Source organism: Micrasema longulum, unplaced genomic scaffold, assembly GCF_059751315.1.
Source record: "Micrasema longulum isolate JH-2025_06_02 unplaced genomic scaffold, ASM5975131v1 h1tg000087l, whole genome shotgun sequence".
NCBI classification, from domain to species: domain Eukaryota; kingdom Metazoa; phylum Arthropoda; class Insecta; order Trichoptera; family Brachycentridae; genus Micrasema; species Micrasema longulum.
The window spans coordinates 660,769-684,789 of NW_028277293.1; the positions used below are offsets into that span (position 1 = coordinate 660,769).

The window sequence follows — 24,021 nt, forward strand, 5'->3', positions numbered from 1 at the left end:
ATGACCAACCTTATCCATTTTGTTTTTGCTAATACATTCCGAATTCAACAATGTGCAGAGTAAGTCGAAATGTTTGTGGACAGACTAGATTACCTCTCTAGGGAGTTATTTAGATATGAATTTGTAGCATATTCCGTTCTTAGAAATATTTTCCCTCTCTGTTGCGACAGATTTGGATATTGTAACTTATATTAAATTTAGTTTACTCAAAATACAGTTTTCTTGACTTATTGCACGGAAACTTGACGGGGGAGGGGGTGCGCGTCCGAATATGTTTATGTGTTCATTATTTTAAGATTTTAAATAAAAATAAAGAAATTCGTTGGTTTGCAGGTTTATCGTACCGTTCTCCGCTCCAACAGCACAAGGACGACCTGGACACGGCGTCCCTCCACCACCAGCCCACGCTCCCCCCGCTCCCGCTCCCGCCCCCGTCGCAGCTCAGCCTGCAGCACTCGCAGCTGAGCCAGCTGTTGACGCGGGACACGTTCGTGGCGGGCAGGAGCCTGTGCCCGGACGGGCAGCTCGCGCCGCTCGGCGCCGACCCGCACCACCAGCCCAATGACCGCGACAGCTCCAACAGGTCAGCTCGAATGTCCTTTCTCATCAAATTAAAGTAGTGCTGCCTCTTCTAACCCACGGTGTTAAAATTGTCAAACGCAGTCCTACTAACAATACATTCACTGTGACTTGATTTAATTGATGTAGTCAATAATATAGTCGGAGTTAAAAATGTTTAAAAAACGATAGTAATAATCCAAATCGATGTTATTAAATTTACAAAAATACCAATATCATATAATGGACATATACTTTTGAAACTAAATTTAATACAAGTAAACACAGTTTTTGCTATAATTCATTGTTTGCAATATGGTCATGAGGAATAATTAAAATAGGGAATTTGATTCAAGTAAACATAGTTTTTGCTACCATTCGTGTGTGCAATATGGTCATGAGGAATAATGACAATATTTATTTATTTTTATTTGGGAAAAAAACAACAAAACAACACTATCGGTATCAAAATAAAAGCAATTTAACAATTAAGAAATGTTAGGCACTTAGAAGTTGCAAATAAAATAAAAATACATATATTTATATACAGTTAAAAAAATAAAGTAAATAGAAACAAGATAATTTTATATTTAAAGAATATATCCGACAAAAGTATTTTATGTAATTTGGCAAACTCACAGTGAAATGGGGAATGAAATCAGAAGAGTTAAATTCAATCGAAATCGCTGTGAAATGAAAATATTCGACATAGTTTTCACTCCGCCTTCCTACGTCTGCGCAATCTTTTATGCGATCACTGAATCAAATTCACAGACAATATAATGTATTCTGTAGAGACTAACTGATGTTTCGGTTTAGGCCAGTGTCAATGGTACGGGTTTCGGCCGCGGTTTCGGATAAAAATTGGCCGGAATTTCGGCTAAGCCGAAAACTGCGGTCGCGATATGTCGGAGTACGCTCGGACAACTGAATTTGTGATTTCTTGACTATAGTTAGCAGTGCTAAGATCTTTTATATTTATGTTTTTGTCATTTCTGTATAGTTAATAAGTTAAAGTTCCTTAAGCGTAATTGCAGAACTGTAACATATGAAACATGTTTTTGAAATAACAACGAACAAAAGGCGATGAAAATAAATACATTTGATCATTAAATTTATATCTTTATTTAACACTTATTTTAATGAACTCATAAGATTCAACAATAAAAACGCCTAATTTTGAGCCTCGGGGTCGGCCTCGAGGTGTAATGGTCAGCGCGTTTACCCACCATGCGAGAGATCCCGGGTTCGATTCCCGACATTGTTGAAATATTTTATTTATTTTTTTATAGTAAAAGAAATACTTGCGTTCTTATAATTTACCCAAATATTTAATTTTGAGGGCCATATTCAACGAGTTGTAAATAACTCACTATTAGAAAATGGGAATCAAGTTGGGGTAGAGTGGGATTCGAACCACGGTCCTTTAGAAGGGTGTTTTTACACAAACTGGTACCTGAAGCGTAAGACTGATCATTACCTTCATGTTACAAAAAAATATCAAGGTAAGCTGCAATTGGTGTACCAATACAGTGCCCTATGCACCATTAGCTGCAAAAAGGTAATGATGATGATGAATTTTAGGCATTTAGTTTATTTAAATCAGTTTCAGTTGCGGTTTTTGGTTTCGGTAGTAAATAAAACTGAAGCCGAAATTTGGTTTAGGTTTTGGCTGAAAATCTTGTTTCAGTCAGTCATTAATTATTTGGGTAGGTGTTATTATTGTTGCGTGAGTTTAGAGTGTGGTTTGTGGTCATCTCGAAACTAGTCCTCCACTCGTCTCGATACCGCGCATTTCTTAGAGATGTCACAAATGAGAGCCTATTGCAGTCCTTATCTGGTCAGGCCAGCGCATGGGAGACCTCCCTCGCCCTCTTCTTCCTTCTACGCTGCCGGCCGCAACAAGCTTCTCCAGGCAATCTTCAAAATATCGGAGAACTCTTCTGAGGCATATGGTCGAGAGTCTGTCAGTCAGCTTCAGTTCCCGAAGAATGGAGGCGTTGATGCGTCTAGTATACGCCTCCAGCACTACATCACAAAGGCATATATTATGTTGTGTTCTTTTGCTCTCATTGCCCAATTGCCCAAGCTCTGGTCAATCTCATATTTGTCGCTTTCGTATACTGCCGTCCTTCCATATCTTTTCCAAACTTGCCATTGCTTTTTTTCCATCCCAGTTCTTCTTTTGATTTCAGGCTCGCAGCTGCCATCTTCCATTTTCCAAGAACCCATGGGATGTACTACCCTTAGCCTACCCTACCAAAAATCATTCAGGCTCGCGGTGTAATAATCAGCGCATTTGCATACCATGCAAAAGGTCTCGGGTTCGATTCCCGACGTGGTTGACATCGCACACTGAGTAGAAGCGTATTGTAACTCAAAATTACTGATTTTACAAGAGAGCAAAACTTCAGTTTCACTCTACTTAAAATCATACTTCTAAGAAAAAGTGATAGGTTTTGCAGTATTTAAAAAAAATGTATTCGTAGTAGGTACATCAGGATTAAATGAGATTGTAATTATTTTTTATTACATATAGAATACATAAAAATATACAATGAACAAATTAAATTAAGAAAAGTGAGGTAATTGGTATAACTTCTCGGGTATTTGTGATAGAATTACGGCTGTTTTAGTCAAATATGCAAAACGGAACTCACGTTCTGACTGTGTTCATAACTCAAAATCAATAAGTTTTGAGTTACAACAGTTTTCTACTCAGTGTGCAATATGATATATTCATTTAAAATGTGTTTTTAACTAGAATACTTTATAGTTCCTGAGGTATCAGACTGATCATTTTACCTTCATGCAACAAAAATGATCAAGATTGGCTGCGGACGGCAAGCAGTGCTTCCATGCACCATTAGGTGCGGAAAAAAAATGATGAAAAATAATGTATTTTGAATGTAATGTTTTTTTTTTAGTGGATCATCGACATCTAACACAAACCCTCCGACCCCATCCAACACCGACCTCATTTCGCAGCCGTCCAACAGTCAGGCCAAGCCGCCATACTCCTACGTGGCGCTCATAGCCATGGCCATCCAGAACAGCGACCAGAAAAGGGCAACGCTGAGTGAGATATATTCATTCATCACCGCCCGCTTCCCCTACTTCGAGAAGAACAAGAAAGGCTGGCAGAACTCCATCCGACACAACCTTTCTCTCAACGAATGCTTCGTGAAGCAACCGAGAGATGGAGGCGCAGAGAAAAAGGGGAATTTCTGGACTCTAGGTGAGAATTCTTTGTTCATACAATATCACATTCCAAATCCATATGGTAAAATAGAGTCGTAACAAAAAAACTGATTTTGAGTTACATATAAAAAATAAGTTGCCATCAAATCACGCTTATACACACTACAAACATACTAATGAGAATAAACTGATTTTTAAAAGATTAGTTTGTTGTGAAAAGGTACAATAAGAAATAACCTTTTTTGTAATATCCTATCAAAACTGTCTTTGTCCTGTGATGCAGATAGGCAATTTTCCCTCCACCTTTTTGGTGGTCGTCCTGGTGGTCGACGTTCCTCTGGGGTTTTGTGTATCACAATCTTAGGAATCCTCGCTGATCCATCCTCTCAACATAGTCTCCTCAGAATTGTCTTTTCTGCCTAGTTCATTTCACAATGTTCTCTACGGTTTTGTATTAATTATTTTTCTTATAATAACGATATCATTTAACAATGTTTGATTATGTCCAAATGCCTGCAGACTGGCTGGATTTCCTCCCTAGGGAGTTGTTCGTATTTAAATTTATTTCAACAGAGAGGGAAAACGTTTTCGAGAAGGGAATATGGAAGTCTAGGCATTTACAGGGCTTATGACCTGTCATTGGCTGGTTTAAGTGGCCACTTTACACACTGTGTAACATTCACCATTCTGCCCATGTTTGAACATCCACATTTCCTCAACTCTTCCATCTGTTGACTTTTGTGAAGTAAAAGAGCTGAAACCTTTATCACGTGGGTGAGATTCATCCGGCTGAACCAAATCACCTACTAGGCAACGCCTGAAAACAATTTTCCAATTTTTATACTTCTTCTTTTACCAGGTAGTAATTCAACAATGTTTGATTATGTCCAAATGCCTGCAGACTGGCAGACTGGCCAGACTGAAGACTTGGAAAATTGTTTTCAGGCGTTGCCTAGTAGGTGATTTGGTTCAGCCGGATGAATCTCACCCACGTGATAAAGGTTTCAGCTCTTTTACTTCACAAAAGTCAAACATGGGCAGAATGGTGAATGTTACACAGTGTGTAAAGTGGCCACTTAAACCAGCCAATGACCGTTCATAAGCCCTGTAAATGCCTAGACTTCCATATTCCCTTCTCGAAAACTTTTTCCCTCTCTGTTGAAATAAATTTAAATACGATATCATTTACTTATTTTTTTGTTTTTTTTTACATTTTTCGAAATACGTACTTTTTTTTCGCTCCTTATATTTAAGTTAGTAGTAATTATTATTATACAACTATGTAGTGTTATCATATGTTTTAATGTATAGGATCTTTACCGACAAGCCATATTAATTGGCTTGGTGAGTCCTGGAAATAAAAAATAATAAAAATGTAATATTGTACGTTAATAATAATTAAATATATAAATAAAACATGTTGCAGGTTCTGCGAATCTCATCGTTAGTTATCCTATGTCTGAAGGCTCGACCTACGATAATTCGCGACATTTTAATTTCTGAAGTTCGAAGGAGACATTTCGTTCCAACGGTATCTGCTCTCGCTTCGATTCCGTAAATCAATCTGGGTCTGATGTATGTCTTATGTATTCTGACTGCTTCCCACTAGCATACGCTCATTGCCCCGAACGGTGTCCCTCTGTCTGGCATCCAGAGATAACTGCTGATTTCTTAGCCTGCTCTTAGACTTCATTTTACAGATTGCTGCAACTAAATCTTCCAAAAAAATCTTTACTGCACGAATTTAATGTGAAGAATGATTTTTTTACAGTTCTAATGACAGTACGGCTATAACTCTCGGAACCCCTGTGACCCTTCCATGAAACCCCACGGTTCCGTAGAACGCTTTTTAAAAACCGCTGCTCTAGAGGTTCGCACCTCCTCTAAATTGGATTCTTAGCTGTCCTTCCATCCTTTGGGAAGTTTCCATAAGTCCCACGAGGCTGATTATGTCATGCAATATAAGGGAGTCTGGTCGTATACATTCTTTGGATATGACCGTACCTGTCTACTTTATCTTGCGACGTCCTCAGGCCAACATATCACTACTATTTTGGTGTTCTTCTTCTGCACGCAATCTGTTCGAGTTTTGCCTGCATAAAAAAATATCATTTTTGTAGTCCTTTTTTTAAACTCAAATATTGAAAAAATCAATAATTTATTTACAAATGCCAAAAACGTGGATTAATGTCCTAGGCATTCGGGTAGAAAGACGACGATGGGTATTTTAATGTAACAAACTCATGTCTCACACGTTTATTTGTTTCAGACCCCCATTATGGTGACATGTTTGAAAACGGAAACTATCGCAGAAGACGCCGCATGAAGAGGCCCTACAGAACTGCGACTGGCTTCTCTAAGCTTTACGAAGGTTATCACCACATGCCTCAACATATTCCTCTCTTCGGCTCTCCAAACCCATACTCGTCGCCTTATCCAAGATATGACTCCAGGTAAGCGGTATATATTTTTTTAGCTCATGTCGCATCGTAAACAGTAAAAAATACATGTTATAATGAAAGTTGCAGATCTAATTTTGTAAAAATCTCAAAAATGAACTTAAAAATTAGTTAAGGTGGTACACATGGTATGAGATGGAAGGGAAAAACGAGGAAGATCAAAACCCAAGTCAGCAATAATGGTTCAAATCACGGTCATAACATTATGATACCTACTTAATAATATGTTAGTCTTTCTCTATGCAAATCCTCTTAACGAAGGTTTCGTTTTGTTTCTTCCCTTTACGCAGGCCTTTTTCCAAGGATAACAATCACCTCACAATCCTTTTGGCGCGCTTAACTCATTTTTTGACGATTCCCGAATTTAGTCAACATAAATTTAAAGTTCTCAGCAGGCGAAACAGCGAGTTCTCAAAATAAAGACCACGATTGGCGCGTCTAGGGACCACACTTAAAAGAAAACTGCTTGTTTAATTACTAATCTTCAAAATTCAGCAAAACGTGGCTAATGCTCTTGGAAGGATCTGCAGTAGGTATAAAGAACGTGAATTATATTAAAACAAATAAATTAAGGTATACCACGGATTCATTCTAGATCAATTGACTACGAAATTTTAGTTTTTCGAAAAAAACTTTTTTTTACATTGATTCTCAATGGAACTCGTACATGGGGGCCTAACGCGCTAACAACTACAGCACGAAGTGAGTAATTTGATTATATAATTCTCTAAGATTAATTTGACATGACATCAAAATGCCTAGACTTCTATATTACCTTCTCTAAAACGTTCTTCATCTCTGTTGTAATATGTTAATGTTAACAGCTCCCCAGGGAGTTGAATCCAGTCCTTGTCTACAAAAATTTGGACAAACTCAAAATATTGTTGATAAATCCACCTGGTCCATGAAGAAGTATAGAAATTGAAAAAATAAAATTTTCATGCGTTGCCTAGTATGTAGGTGAAATAATTCAATTAGATAAAACTCACCCGCATAAATAAAGGTTTCAGCTCTTTAACTTCACAAACATCAACAGATGAAAGAATTGAAGGAATACAGATGTTCAAATATGGGCAGAATGGTGAATGTTACACAGTGTGTAAAGTGGCCACTTAAACCAGCCATTGACAGGTCATAAGCCCTGTAGATGCCTAGACTTCTATATCACCTTCTCTAAAATGTTCTTCATCTCTGTTGTAATATTTTAATGTTAACAGCTCCCCAGGGAGTTAAATCCAGTGTAGGTATTATTAATTGTGAAAAATTAAACATATTTAGATATTTTTTACTAACTTCGCTGCATCAGGTTTATTTTTAATAGAATAACGTCTATTTTTACCACATAAAATATAACGTGGGAGATAACGCCCCCTTGTGGGCGCTGAAGGCCTTCAGGGGGACGGTAGATGGCCCAGAGAAGAAAATTGGAGGACATTAAGGCAGCCTAGGGGGATTATAGCTGATTTTTTAAGAAGGCGAAAATTTAAGTTTTGTTGATATTTCAAACTGAAATTAATTTCGTTATTTTTGCTACCCTGTTTTAGCTCAATTTATCACGGCATTCTGAGCTCATGAGCCTTGTTTGTAGCGATGAAGTTCTAACAAGTTTTTCCTAAACTTAATGATACTAACAAACTTGTTGAAGTTCATCAGATTTATCCTTTACGTTAGATAAGGTTTGAAATGCTTTGTTTTAATTTGAATAAAAACAGTTTTTTAGAAAGAATGGGGAAATATCACATACTACAATTACCGATAAAAATATATGAAATGGATTTAGAATAATTAATTGGATTTTTAAAATCAAAACGAATATTGTGGAGAAATGTTTTTATACATAAATGTAAAAAGAAATTCAATAAAAATATGTTAGTAGAAAAATGCGACATGTTTGGCCTTGGTTGTTGTGACGTCAAGATTCATGAAATTGTTTTACACTAAGTCCAATGGCAGGAACAAATAAACATGAATCGTGACATATTAGGGGCGCGGCCAATGGAATGACCGTTTTGCGGGAATTCAAAATTACACATTTAAAAGTTTTTTTTTTGCTACATATTTGTATTATAAGCAAAAAAAAAAATTTTTACATTACATTATTTCATAAACCTTTATTACTTTAAAAATGTTGAAAAAAACCGTGATATTTTCCTAACAAGCAGAACTAAAACTTTCTTCGTTGTTTGACAGAAGAAAAATGTTTACTGTATAAAATAACCAACTATTTATTTGATAGCCCAGAAATTGTATAATTAATAAGGTTTCATGTACCACAGAGACGTACAAGGCAACAAATGTTATTTCTGGTAGAAAACTGCCGAACCGACGTCAAAACGTTTTTAACTCTTAAAAGACTGTGGTAAATAATCCCTTTGCGCGCGGTGATGTAACATCGTGTTACCACTAGTAAAAGATGGAATATTCTAAAGTTCAGACATTTGAAAAAAATGAAAAACATAGAGACATGCTGTTTTATAATTCCTTTTCCACAATGGATGCGAATCAACATATTATTTGACTCTCTTATATCAAATTAAATTAAAAATCACAAATACGCTCATGCTACGCGCGTGCGTCCCCCATTATTGCCATCAACCGACTGAAGACTAAATCTGTTTTAGACAACACCGGCCGCAGAACAGCATCTCTGTCTTCCTTGTTATGACTTTTATATTCGTGCTCTCTTGTATAAAGCATCTGTATAGATGTTTTGTTAAATTAGCGGACATTAATTCTTCGCATAGCAAGGATAAATATTTTTTGCATCAACATTTAGCAAAGTTATACAAATTTTACTTTACAAATCGGGTGTGAAAATGTCCATTTGAAGATTACAAAAAATACGAATTCATAATTTTAAAAAATAAGAGAGATATATTAAGCCTTGTGTCCTATGTCGACTAGTGTGACATCACAAAAGTTAATAGGTTGCGATTATTGCAAAAAAAAAAGGGATTATTATTGATATTTTTAACACGAGTTAGATAAGGCTAGAAATACTTTGTTTTTAAAAAAAATAAATGTTTTTTAACTAAGAAATAGGATATAGCATGGTGGTGTAGTGGTTAAGACGCTTGACGGAAGATTCCGGGTTCGATTCCCAGTGAGAACACGAAAATTTAATGTAATTTTTCTCAAGCCTGGGTGTTCTGTGCGGTAATTCACTACTGTAATTGGCCTTCTGGCCTGTTGTGGTGCAAAAAAAAAGAAAAAAAAGAGAAATTAAGAAAATATAAATTAATCGCATTAGCTGTTTTTAATATGCGCAACAGATTTAGATTTAGATTTAGGCTCTAGAATTTTTTTCGTTCTTAAAGTGCTCGCTAGGTGAAGTAAGTTTGAGAACCAACGAGCTCATTGGTCATTTATAAATGTAACAAAAATACGCAAATCAACGTAAGTTGATGCCATGACCATATTGTTTTTTTTTAACAATTTATTTACATTTGTGGCGAGCTATGGTCACGTAGTGGTGTCGCGAACTCTAAGGTCCGAGATTCGAACCTCCCTTCACCACAACATGTCGCACCTTCGATAAAATAGAGTTACAATTTACGACACAAAAAAATATTTTTTTGAAGAACGGAAAATGTAAAATTCAATGCGCTTACGATCTTTTATTTAATTAATTGTTACGATTAATAGGCAAGTACCTACAGTGCATTAAAATGTGTGATAACATTTCCTTATGTGTGCGTAACAAAAAGTTTTTACATGAATCATTCGAATGTGCGCGCTTACACAATTAAAAATAGCATGTTTACTTGGTTCACCGACAGGCAACTGAGACATGGGCTTATTAAACATTCAAACGCACTGTACTCACATGTCATAATATCGACGCTGAAACGGAAAAAGTTACCAAGCGACATATAGCAATTTTACGGAAGAGCCAATTTAAGATTTTTGTTGAAATAATCTCGTATTTATTTTTTATTCAAATTATGTAGCATTATTTATTGTCTTAATAAAACGTGTGCATGATATTTTTATTTTCAATGAAAAAAAACGAAAAAACTTTAATTGGCTCTTTTGTAAAGTTGCTACAGGTCGCTTGGTAACTTTTTCCTTTTCCGCGTCGGTATATATTTTTAGAAAGGTAAAAAAATATCGTACTTTTTGAACGTTATTTTATTTTTTCGGTATAAACACTATTCTATAATAGATCATATTTGGTAGATTCATATCCTCATTCATAGGGGTTGCGAAAATAATTTCTTACAAAAAAATTACATTAAATACTTTATTTTTTACACATGTACAATATTATCTAATAGGTAAACTAAACGCCACAAAAGTATCAGGCAGTTTAATTCATAAATTTGTCGAAAAATCGCATTTTTTAAAAGTGACTTTTTAGAATTAAAACTAACGAATTTTAATTTTCAATTATTTCTAATTATTTGAAGATTCTTGATTTGGAAAACAGTATTTCAAACATTATTTTTTAAGGACTATTTTTCTTTGAGATGGTACTTTTGACATAAGACTATAATTACTTTCATGCGTCATATTGCAGGACATATGGGGCTCCACGCGGCCGCTTTTAGCACTATTAATTACTAGAACAATTCGGCCGGTTGACATTTCAATTGAATACCTAATATCGACTGAATTCATAGTGGTATTTTTGATTTATTTTTAATAAATTATATACTAAAGTAATGGATAATATATCTATGTAATATTATATATCACGAAGTTACATCGCTTGAGTTGATTTCATGGATGAGAGTTGTTGTATCACACAGAATCCCAGAAAAATATATATTTATAGTTTAGATTACTTACATTATATTATGAACCTCTTATGTAGGTACAAATATATGATATTTTTTTATAGCTTACCTGTAAATAAAATCACCATTCGCCACTGCGTCCTATTGACCATTAGGCACGAAAGGGAGAATGATCATGATGATAGAATATAAGAATTTTGTTTGACTACACGAAATTGAAAACCAGTCAATGAATATTAGCACCAACAAATGTCCTCCGCATTAACGATCTTCGTTCGGCTTAATTCGTATTTAGTAAAAAAGCAATAAATTTACTCTCTGTAAGTGTGTCTTGGCTCCGCCCATACTTGACTCGGATGAGCAGCCGGGAGATACATAGACACACCAAACTATATAAACAGCCTTATGTACCTGTCTACAGGTACCGTACCTGACGAGATAAACGATCTACCTACGTTATTATGCGCTCAACACAGGTATGGCGGACCTCTCCGATTGGCCGATCGAACTGTAAACATTTCACTGATTGGTCCGGAGTATTAAATAGTAGCGTTATTTTTACAATGTCTATTCATGATTCGTTATTTAAATTGGGTCACGTGGTGGTTAAGAGATCAAAAATTTAAATTGATTTTATCACAATTTTACTATGATAGAAATATTTTAAGCGACTGTAGATTCATCATTGATTTTTGATAAATCATCATTCGCGCTTCCGCAACCAGTTGTGCATAGGGCAATATATTAAATAATCTGTTCAGTGATGAGTCTTACGCTTCATGCACAATTAAATATTGCAGTTCATAAAACCTTTACTATCAATATTTCACGTTCACCCTGCCAGGAATCGAACCCAGGATCTCAACATTGGTAGGCGAGCACGCCAACCACTACACGGGACAACTTATCTCCATTTGATTTCATTAGTTAGGATTTTTACCTGAGAGCAGCCATCGAGTCGAAAGCCCTCGTCCAGAGTTCTTTTTTTCTTTCACACAGAGGGTTATATTTTTTATCGGCTTACACATAGAAATTTTGTATTTATATAAACTTTATTCAGAGGGCTAATATTAGATGAAAATTCTGCAAAAGGAAATCGAGTGGAAATTATTCCAGCATTAAATAAATACCTAAATGAAATTAAAAAAATATTCGTCATAATCGTAGAACAACGACGCATGTGATTTTTTTGAACTTTCCATGAGAGCGGTTTTTTTTGCACTTTATATCACAACTTAATAAGTACAAAAATACGAACTTTTTTTTTCTATGATATATTTTGTTGCCCTTTAATAATAAGGAATATTTTTATGTTTTATTAAATATTTTTTCTTTCCTTTTTTAATAACTAAAAAAAAAATACCTTATGATCTTTTACAGAACATTTTATTTTCTCTTTCTCATGTAACACAAACATATTATAACTGTCTATTTATGATAAGAGCAAAAATTTATTGACATTTTCTTGTATACCTACGAACAGGCCATGCCTTTGTGGGATTTTTTGTTTACTATTTTTACTATTAATATGTATTTCATTGCTATGTAATTATCCTTTATTTTTTGAATACTCTGTTTTACCTCTTATGTATTTTATAAAAAATAAAAAAAAAACTTAGGTACCTATATTAAACTTAAGTAGTTAAATATAATTTATTTTTTCAAACCTGGAATATGAAGCCTTTATTTAACCCTTTTAATACAAATAAAATATAATGTCACATTTTTCGCACATCCGTCGTTCTACAATCACAACGAATTACAATATAATCTACCTATGTTATTTTGTCGTGACTTGCGGATTTTTGTTACTGTGAAATAGGCCTATGAACGATGTTTGCAACAAATTAAAACTCTTGTATTGTTTCAGCCCGTGGATCCCCCAAAACTACAGCGGAAGTTGCCAGGCGTCGGTCCGCGTGGGGCCTCCTTACGGCCAGGGCGGGCTGGCCCACTATGGGGCGGGACAGCTTCAGGGCGGAGACTCCGCACGGATCTTCGGGACAGGGGCAAGTATCCTCCCTAGCGACCCTATTGTCTTAGAACTAATCCCCCATTCACGTGCTCCATATTTGCATACCTAACAGTTACAGCAAAACTACTAAAAAAAACTTGTAAATTACTGAATATCATGTAAGCATTTAATTATTCTTAATTTTAAGCGATTTATTGGCAATAAATATATAATGGAATATCTAGAAGATTTTCCGCGTAATGTAAATAAAAACATTTAGATGGAAATAATACTCAAAGTTTTTGAATAAACAGAAAATTAATTAGATTAATGTTCCAAATAGCCCCAAATGAGCGAGATTATTGTTTTGTTTGAATATTGGTAGTGTTTCGAATAATTTTGTTTGGTGTTTCATCATAACTTTGAATATGCTCGTATAATGATGCGATATTATTAAAACTCACACTCCACTGCCCGGAAGGGAAAATATTTCAGTTTTGACTTGCATACTTGTTTTGAAACAATCATTTTAATAGGTATTAAATATATACTATTATTTTATAGCTGTTATGATTTATTTTAGTTCTGCTTTCGCTATTGATTTATTTTATACACATGTTTTTTTTCCCAATTCATGTTTTGTTTTATTTAAATTTTTCAGCAAAAATGTGTAGTAAAAATATTTTCTGATCCACAAAGGCATTTTGATAAAAATTAAAGAAAATGACTCAAAAACATGCTAAAAATGTACTCTGGTATGTTTAATTTATGATACAAATGACGTTTAAAATAAGTGATTTAATGAAATGAAAATGGTCTAACAAAAATCCAATTACGAATAGCCGCGACGCACTCGCTAGGAAATTAGAAACGCTCCTTCTTTTTATTGTCTTATAAATGGACTATTATAATGATTAATTTTGTTCTAATAATAGTTATCTTCTTTTTCTTCCAAGTCGGTCCCTCAATGCTGAGAATCGTGATCACCATGAACACTTCTGATTAGTCTGTTCCTCTCTAGTCTGTCCTCAGCCCGACGTACTGACTCATCAAATTTTAGCCCCGTGGCCACCTTTATGTGGTTAGTCCATCTATATGGTATTCTACCCCGGCTTCTCCTACCCTTAACTCGGCCAGGCATTATTGCCTTTTCTAGGTTGTCTGGCTCACGTCTAGCAATATGTCCAAAGAAAGACAGTATCCTTCTTAAACACACCACTGACAGACGAGTTGTAATATGGAGCTCTTCCAGTATCGATGCATTCGTCCTTCTGGCTGTCCAAGGCACTCGCAGCAGCCTTCTCCAACACCACATCTCGAATGCATCGATCCTCTTCCTGTCGTAGGCACGCATTGTCCACGTTTCAGCCCCATATGGGAAAACGGAGAATACCAGGGCTTCCATCAACCGCTTTTTTCTCTCTCTCGATCTCGCCAAATCTTCTTCGAACGGTTTAATGCTTCTTTGGCCATTTGAATCCTGCGACCAATCTCTGGTCTGCAACTGCCGTTGTTGGAGATAAGCGAGCCGAGGTACACAAAGTCATATACTCGTATCAGTATTGCCGAAACTAGTTGTCAAATTATAAAAATATAAGTGGTACATAAAAACAAAGTGATTTTATTTTATTTTAATATGTTAAATAGTTATTGTTTTTCAGTACCTTTATTTTCAAATGAAAACGCCACAGTTTTCTTAAATTTATCTTAAGAATTCTCCAAATAAATATTACGTGTTTTTTTTTTATTTTACTCTAAAAGATTTTTCCGTTTGTTCCAGTAGAAAATCGAATGTAGGTTTATATAATTTTTATGTTTGAATTGCGCTTTCAAGGTATCTTTATAGGCGTATTATTGCGTTATATTTAAATACACATAAGAAAACCTCAAGTAAGTTGGTATTCACCTTAAAAAACGTCGCGAAAATCATGACATAGGTAATATTAAATTTATTACATATTGTTTATATTCATAGTATAATTATACTTGCATTGCTTTTATTATTTTGTGTGAAAAAGGAGGTATTATAAGTATGTACCTATATTATTTTGAAGTGTTATCTGATTTGCATAGATTTTCACAGTATGGAAAAGTGTATATTTATTTATATATACGCCTAGTGGGTATTTTTAAGGACATATTTATGCATAGAAAATTATTATAAAGGAAAGTAGAAAGACACAACGGTACATAGTGGAGGAGTAGAGAGGTGTTTATAATTGAATTTGATTCAGTGTTCGTTTGAAAGAAGACAACTTGTTATCAAAGAAATCAAGACTGGTATGTTTGTTAACAGGCTTTAGAATTCTGGGCATAGGGGAATGAAAACCATAGTTAGTTCCATGGTTATCGGCATGAAAGAGTAAGTTTTGTTTGAGGTTTCTAGTTGGGATATTTAATTTTATTGAGCTCAGTAGTTCAGGCGCATCAAAGAGTGAGTTGATAATATCGAGGCCATACTGATATAATGCATTAAGTCAACAGTCTTTATATATTATAAATATAGGTGCAAGATGTTTATTTCAAATTTTATGCCATACCTAGACAAGAAATTACTCTTTCAAACCTTTTTTTTTTAAAAAGGAAAAGAAAATTATGAGAGAAATAATGAATATATTTCAAATGAAACACTTTATAATTTTTACCACGTAAGATTTATATATATAACACAACTAGTTTTAGGTATTTCAGTCAGAATTACAACACAACTAGTTTCAGGTATTCTGACTGAAATACCCGAAACTAGTTGTGTTATAATATATTAAACTCTTGTATGGTAAAAATTACACAGTGTTTCATTTTTAATAAATTCAATATGTTTTTCCACAAAGTAAATGCTGAAACAATAAATAAGATAAGGACGAATAATGCGTTGAAAGAATAAAAAAGCTTTAAATTCGATTATTTCGGAACTCGTTTTAATGACAATGCATTCAGTCCGTTAAGTCTCGATATTATCATATATTATTTAGATACTCATTTCTTTAAATTGTCGTTTTCTTGTGTAAATTATTTTGGGCAAATTAATTTTCTGCACTTGAGGAAACAACAACCTAGTAGCTGCTATAAACCGATTCGGAAAGATTACTGTTTTAACAATCCTACCACAGGCTTTATCTGTCACAATTATGTTTCGTTAGTTCGTTCGTTCGTCACATAACCATCTCACTCTAACGCACTTAAAATTATATTTCGTTCTCGTTCCCTCTTATACGATACGAACGAATTTACGAAACGAATTAGTAACAGAATTAGGCCACGGAATCAGTTAACATTTTTAAATGAAAATCCACGTGGTAAGGATTTGAAGTCAATATAAAAAACAAAGTAGGTATACTCCTTGGATTCGTATTATATTGTATCTGAAATGTTTATATGTAGATACATTTACATGTAGAATGAGTTACGAATGCAACGGAGATTGGCGAACATTTTGAATAGGAAATTTTATATACTAGATTTGTGACTTATGACCGGCTATTAGCTGTTACCCAACTGAAAAATTTTGAATGAACTCAAAATAATTATTATATTGTGTTTTTGTTGATACTTTAGTATTTGATATTATTATTGTTTTTTTCACTCTGATTGCGTTCTATAAATGCATTTCAATTTGTGTTATATTTGCCTTAGTTTTTATTATATTGTATTTACTATTTATGTAAAAAGCGATAAACTGTGCGATAATCATGCAAACTCTTCTAATATCCATTATTATGGTACCTATCAGTTATTTATAAATTTAATGAAAACAGGCAAGTTTTTTAAAAATAGTTTATTTAATAATTAATACATAAAATTAAGAAAGGCGTCAAATTAATATAAGAGGGAAATATACCTTTTTTAAACATTTTTTCAGTAAAAAGAGTCTATGGAATACTGTCCAGTAAAAAAAAAATTTTTTGCGAAGTACTTATTAGTAGCGTAAAAAATATTTTTCAATTTGTAATTTTGATGTTACGGTCATTGCATTGGCCACACCTCTAATACGTCACGATTCATGTTCATTATCAACTTTGTTTCAAACTATTCAATTTTTAGTAGAACATCGTCACGAATCTTGAAGTCACAACTATCAATGCCAAACATGTCGCGTTTTTCTAGTGGCATATTTTTGTATTGTTTCTTTTTTGAAGTTATACATGGAAACATTTCTCCTCAATATCCATATTGATTTCGAAAATGCAATCAATTATTCTAAATCAATTGCATATATTTTATCGGTATTCGTAGTACCTACGTGATGTTTTCCGATTATACATTATGTACATAGATACGAATTGAAACTTATTTTAATTAATTGCATGGAAATTTCGATGTTAGTTTGTAAAATTTTGCAAATTTATATTTTCTTTTTCACAACCTTAAAATATTACACAAAAATAAACACAATGTATCTGCATTTAACAATGAAAAATATACAATAATTTTGTTGAAAAATAGATCCTTTTATAATTTGAATCTAAAGTAGCAGTATTTTTATTCAAATTTTAATCATTTTAACTAAATGTTAATAACCGGACTGTACTTATAATTTATTTTACTAAGGTATTATAATATGTGTGTTTTAATTTAATTTTTTTTAAGTAAAAAAATAAATATTAGCGTTCTTATAATTTACCTAAATATTTTTTCATTTTTTTTCAAATTTTGATGACCATTTTCAACGAGTTGTAGAAAATGGAAATCAAGTTGAGGTAGAGTGGGCTTCGAACCTTGGACCTCTGATCCGCGATTCCGCAACACTAGCCACGGGACCACAACCCGATTATTATTACTATCGCAAGTCTGAGTAAAAAAAATGTGTAAACATATGAATTATCTAAATCAATATTAGTACATACAATTGCATCCACTTGAATTATAGCTCATTTAACAAAAGTTCATGGGGTGCTTTAGCGACTATATTTAATTGGAACAAATAAACTATTTCGTCGAATATCAAGTTTTGATACTGAGTCAATACTGCCCTCATAACCAAAAAGACCACTATTTGCAAAAGTCGTGTTTTGAGATATGACACTTTAAAGTATTTATCAACATTAGGCAAATATTTCAAAACAGTAAATGTGTCATCGGTGCACTGCGTTTTTGATCTTGAATCTCTAGGTACTGTGTTATTGTTTAAAAAACTGAAAAAACGTTGTCGTTTATCGTACTAAACTTTTGTACTACTTTTTACTTAACATCAAATAGTTCCATTTTTTTTATAGAACGTTACTTAATCTTTAATCCATTTTGTGATTTTCATCGAAAAGCCGCCTGTTTGCTTTAAATCATAGACACAAAGGTTGTCGAGTTCGATTCCCAACGTGTCAACATTAAATATTTATTTCGAAATATTACTAATATTCAAAGCATTAACTTTTGGTCAAATATTTTATTAAATATTTATATACCACTTACCGTGTACTAATTGGTATCCTGGCGAAGAGGCAGTAGCTCAATCACAAATAATTACCGACTTGCTTAAAAACATGCCAAGCATTTGAGCGATCACAATGAACATGCTAAGGTTTTCGCGGTCATAAGTCAACGCGTGTGTAATCTCTAAGTCAACGCTCGTGTCGGTTTGTTTTTGTTTTCCTCGCAATTAAATACAGTTTACTGGCAAAAAATCAGCGTTTGATATAAAAAATAATACAATTTATGGCATTTGCAAAATAGTAAGGAGTATCTAATACAAAAAGTAAAAATTAAAAAACAATTACTAAGGCGACGGCTTTTCTTGACATTTGGCTTGCTAACCGTCGCCGCCAGCTAAATGCAATAAATAGCATGGAAAAAAAAAGTAGCAGTTTTGAAATGTTTTCCATATTTACACCGGTGAAATTCAAATATGTGATTGCGCAGCTGGATTATACGCAGCGAAACGTAAATATTTTGACATTTAATAATAGGTGTTCACGGATGTTGTATTATCATCGCAAATACGATAAACAACCGTGGTGAGAAATTGTTATCACGTCGCTTATTAGCACGTCGATAGTTATTTGTAATTGAGCTACAGGTACGTCTCAAAACCGATAGGCAGAAAAGTCGGTAAGTGATTATATACAAATATAACATTTAGTATTTTAAAATGTATTTTTACACTATAATATGTTATAGTCTCTTGACTGGCGCCTGAAGCGTAAGTCTGAGCATCTTACCATCATAAAACAAAAATGATCAAGGTACACTGCGGTTAGCGTACCAATGCGGTGCCTTATGTACCTACGTAGCAGAAAGGGAATAATGAGTGACTGAATTATCGGTTTTACCATGTGAAATTAATAAATGCAATAGTTTGTAGTTTTTTTTACACTTTTATTTTAATTTTATTATATAATCCCTTTTCCATAATTTAGGCCTATTGTAGCAAAAAAATACGCCGATCATATAACTAACGTGCACTGTCGCCTACTGCCAATAACCGACAGATTGAACGAATTTCTTCTTTTTTGTCTCTTTAACATAAACACCGGCCACAGAACAACATCTCTGTTTATTTGTCATAAGTTCTATTTTCGTGCTTTTTCTTAAACAGTAAAACAGATTTATTGTGGTATCAGTTTCATTCGTATAATTATTCTTCGCATAGTAATGATTAATATTTGAAAAATTAAATTCCAGCATATTTGTACAAATTTTACTTTCCAAATTCGACGTCAAAATCTCCATTTAAAGATTTAAAAAAAATACAATCTATGATGTATGCAAGAAAGGCGATTTGCTTACGAGTGTATGAGTGTATGGATGTTAATAAATCGAAAATGATGGTTTTTGAAAGGGATGAAAATATAACTAAATGTGAGATCAGTGTAAACGGAGATATTCTGAATCAGTTGGAAGAATTTGTGTATCTGGGAAGTATGTTTACCAAGGATGGAAAGACCGAGAAAGATATTAAAAGGAGGGTGAGTGCCGGGAACAGGGTGAACGGTGCACTGAAATCTACTTTGGCAAACAAATGTTTATCGCAGGGGGCTAAACTAGCAGTTCACAATAAAGTTCTAGTGCCAACTATAATGTTTGAGAGCGAAGTATTGAATAGAAAAAAATAATGATGAAAGGCTATCCCTCAGGCGAATGTGTGGTAAAACGATGTATGATAGGTGCACAAATGTCGAGATCCGTAAACTGTGCACATGCATTATCGACAGAATCAAGAAAGGGGTGCTGCGTTAGTTTGGACATGTAGAGCGAATGGAGAGCAAAAGAACGGCTCAAGGGATCTACGATGCGAATGTTGATGGATGCAGAAAACGAGGAAGAACGAGAAAGACATGGCACGATCAAGTCCATCAAATACTTGAAGATGGACATGTCAAGAGTAGGAATACTCGGCGTGCGTACATGAGAAAATGTATGAATGTAGAGGAAGCGATGTCTGTATGCAAAGATAGAGTGATATGGCGTTCTATCCTCTCTGCCTACCCCTACGGCGAAACGGCGTGATGGTTTGTTGTTGTTGTAACAACTTCATAATTTAAATAATTAAAACAGATATATAAAGTCTTGTATACAATCGCCACACAAGAGTTAACAAAGATATTTTTTTTTTCAAGATAGCAATAGTTTTGTTTGTAAGTACATGTTAAATGTACCTACATTAAGTATAGAAGCAAAAAAACAGATTTATTGTACAAAAGCGCAATTAACAGTAATAAAGTTACAAATTTATTTACAAATAAATAAATAATAGTTATGCCATGTCATAAATCGCCTTAAATTTTTAGGATGTGTGCTTACTTTTCTGTTGTTCAAATCAATGACAAATGAATCACCATCCTCTATTTACGTCCAGTGGTGCATAGGACGCCGCAATATAACACCAAATGCAGCGTACCTATCTCGATTATCTATTACGTGAATGTGAGCAGATCAATCTTACGCTCCAAGTACCAGTCCCGAAATATTGAAATGTTACAGTGTAAAACCACCTTTCAAATAAATATTTCACATTGACACTGCTTGGAATCGAAATGTGGATCTCAAGCGTGATAGACGAATGCATCAACAATTACTCTAAAAAAATATATTTTTCATTCATCCAAACACAGGCAGAGTTTTGTTCCGAAATAAAATGTTCGTTACATAAAAAGTTTGACATAGGGTGCTAATTTTTTTTGTCCATTATCATTATATCAACTTTACCTAATAAATATACTCGCTTTTCCACTTTCAATATTTGCGGTTTAATTTAGAGTGACTATAGTTTAGTATGCTTAGTATTGAGAGTGTACAAAAAAATAATGTTTACATATAATAATTAGGTAGAAAGATGAAGAGTGATTAAAAAAATATTAATTTTAAAAAATCTCTATGTGGTATTTTCAAGGCTACATTTTTATGCTTACAAATAAGGATATATCATTAAAACCAATGTTTCGTAAAACCAACGCCTTAAATAAACATAAACCATTAAATTAATTTTTGAAGCACTTGATTGGTGATTTTCCTGGTTAAATAATATTAAGTTCGTGTAAAATCACTAAAAATACTTTTTTAATGCTGACCTGTTTCGGAACACAAATGTTATTTTATCAAGGCTTAAAAGAAACTTATGTCTACTAAATATTTTAAATCTTACCAAGTAGAGGAGAAGTTGCATGAAGAATTATGATAATAAAGAAGCCGGTTTGGTTGCTAAACCAAATAATCTTAATAGTACGACTTATGACTACGGATTCGTATCTTTGCCGTAGCAATACTGTCCATAAATCATCTCCAGTAATCATATTGCTGTCAGATTCTGACAAATCATGACGGAGCGGATGCGCCGTATTCCAAACACAAAAATGTCTAATTCAATAATGTTTTGAGTATGTTCAAATGTTTGCAGACTGGCTAGATTTCCTCCCTAGGGAGCTATTTAGATCTAAATTTACTTCACAAAAGTCAACAGATGAAAAAGTTCAGCAAATGTAGATGTTTAAACTTAGGCAGAATGGTGAATGTTACACAGTGTGTAAAGTGACCACATAAACCAGCCAGTGACATGTCATAAGCCCTGTAAATGCCTAGACTTCCATATTCCCTTCTCAAAAATGTTTTCCCTCTCTGTTGCTTAAAATTTAGATAAAAATTTCCATTTTAAGTTTTCGCTGCTAAAGAGTAGCCTTTTTACTGTTACTTTATTGATTTCTAACGCAACCTGAAGTGAATTTAATTTATTGCTGCAATGTAGTTAAGAATATTGTTTTGTTTACAAGTTCAAATAGCCCATTATTGGATAACCTACAGAGTGCCATATTTGAATCATTGTAAAAAAGGTATTAGAATAAACATAAAGTATCAGATCTGTTGCTTTGGCTTTTAATGCATCTAAAATCTAGAACATACCTTGGTAAAATATTTTTTATAAAAAGATCACAAATTCTTATTCCGAACTTATGGGACTATTTTTTTGTTCATTTTTTTATGTTGTGTGTTTTAATGCGTTCCGTTAAAATAATGAGTTTTTCCTTGGGTTTCTGGCATAAGTCGGTAACTACAAATTTTGGAAAAATGAGATGGCATCAAATAATCTTTGTTGACAAAAACAAAAACTGATATTTTATCATTTCAATTTGCGATTTTATTGGAATTTTCAATTTGGGGGAGGTTCTATGTTTAAAAGTGCAATATCTCACAACTAGTAAAAAATAGTTACATACAAAAAAAATACATACGTCGTGTATCATTTACATATATCACCTCCTTGTCCCCTTCAATATTTCATGTGGCTCTTTCATTATTATGATTATAAAAGGACCAAATTTAAACGTTTTTTGAAAGTAAAAAATAAAAATAGAAAAACCTTTTTTGTAATCTCGAGCACAATCTATTATTGGGAAAATATTTTATTTAAATATTCCTTGAAAAAAAAACGGTCCTCCGTGCTACTTTTCCCCTAGGCCCATCATCTGATTTTCTCAATATATTAGCAGATTATGCATTTAAGGTATCTACTTGTTATTTGACGTGATTTTAAAAAGTCATATTCTAAAACCGATTGGCACATTGAATTATTTTTTAAAGTTATTTTAAACAAACTAAATACGTACTTAGTCATATTATATTTAAACCACTTTAATCCCTGGTTGTGTCACTATAAACTGTGTCTCTGTAATCAACTAATGTATGTTTAATGTAAATAACACATTTAATATTTGAAATAATAATTTACAGTTATACGACGACCAGTTTCGATGTTACTACCTTTTCGTCAGTAATCTTCGAGTTCGAGTAGCGTCTATCATCTTGTTAACCTTAATAATAAGTTAAGGAATGCTGTCTTTGTTTAGTTTTTTATCATTTACTTTTTGTGCTGTTAGATGTTCACTTAATTGCCATACTTACTAGTTCTTTGATCGATGTTTTAAAATTGTGTTTTTTTAATTATTTTTATTGTTAACTTTTTAAAATCATTCTTATGTTGTTAAAATTCCACTTGTCAATGCGTTTTGAAGCTACAGGACTTTTTGTGATGTTAGCTGTCATATTATATTTATCATATTTTGTAAATGTTATCAACTATCAAATATCTAAATTTAGTAAATGGGGTCTAGAATTTCAACCGTCCATGCGCTCAGTAGCTGCAAGACTTGTTGTTTTCTAACTTCTATTACTGTAAATTTACTTTTTATTTCATTTTTAAATATCACTTAAACTTTAAACTTCACTGTCAAATAAAAAAATAATTAAAAAATGTAAATAGGGGCTAAATTTCTTACTGTCCATGCGCTCTGTAGTTGCAAGACATAATTGGAGACGAGGAACTAGAATCCCAACCGTCCATGCGCTCTGTAGCTGCAAGACGTGCTGGGATATTTATTTAGTGTACAGCGCCCTTGAGATGATTTTCACAAAAATGGCGCTTTATAAATTATCCTAAAATATACATATATAATCTACTTATTATCATCATAACCAGCTTATGTAGGTCCGCTGTAGGCCATAAGTCTCTCCCTGTCTCCTCCACTCCTCCCGGTTCTGCGCCATCCTCGTCCATTGACCTCCGGCAAACCTCCGAATATCATCCGATCGTCTCATCGGTAGGCGTCCTTAGGCCATCATGTTCCCCGGTCCATCTCATCAGACATTCGAGCGCCATGGCCTGTCCATTTCTACTTCAGCCATCTAA

At 33.7% G+C, this 24,021-nt stretch overlaps 1 protein-coding gene across 1 annotated transcript; it reads left to right on the plus strand.

Annotated features, from left to right (window-relative positions):
- Positions 1 to 24,021, plus strand: LOC148284804 (uncharacterized). The gene is made up of 6 exons (XM_088234363.1): positions 1 to 52; positions 334 to 583; positions 3,486 to 3,796; positions 6,029 to 6,212; positions 12,828 to 12,966; positions 23,947 to 24,021. The coding sequence occupies exons 1-6, from the start codon at positions 1 to 3 to the stop codon at positions 24,019 to 24,021; spliced, it is 1,011 nt and encodes a 336-aa protein (XP_088090489.1).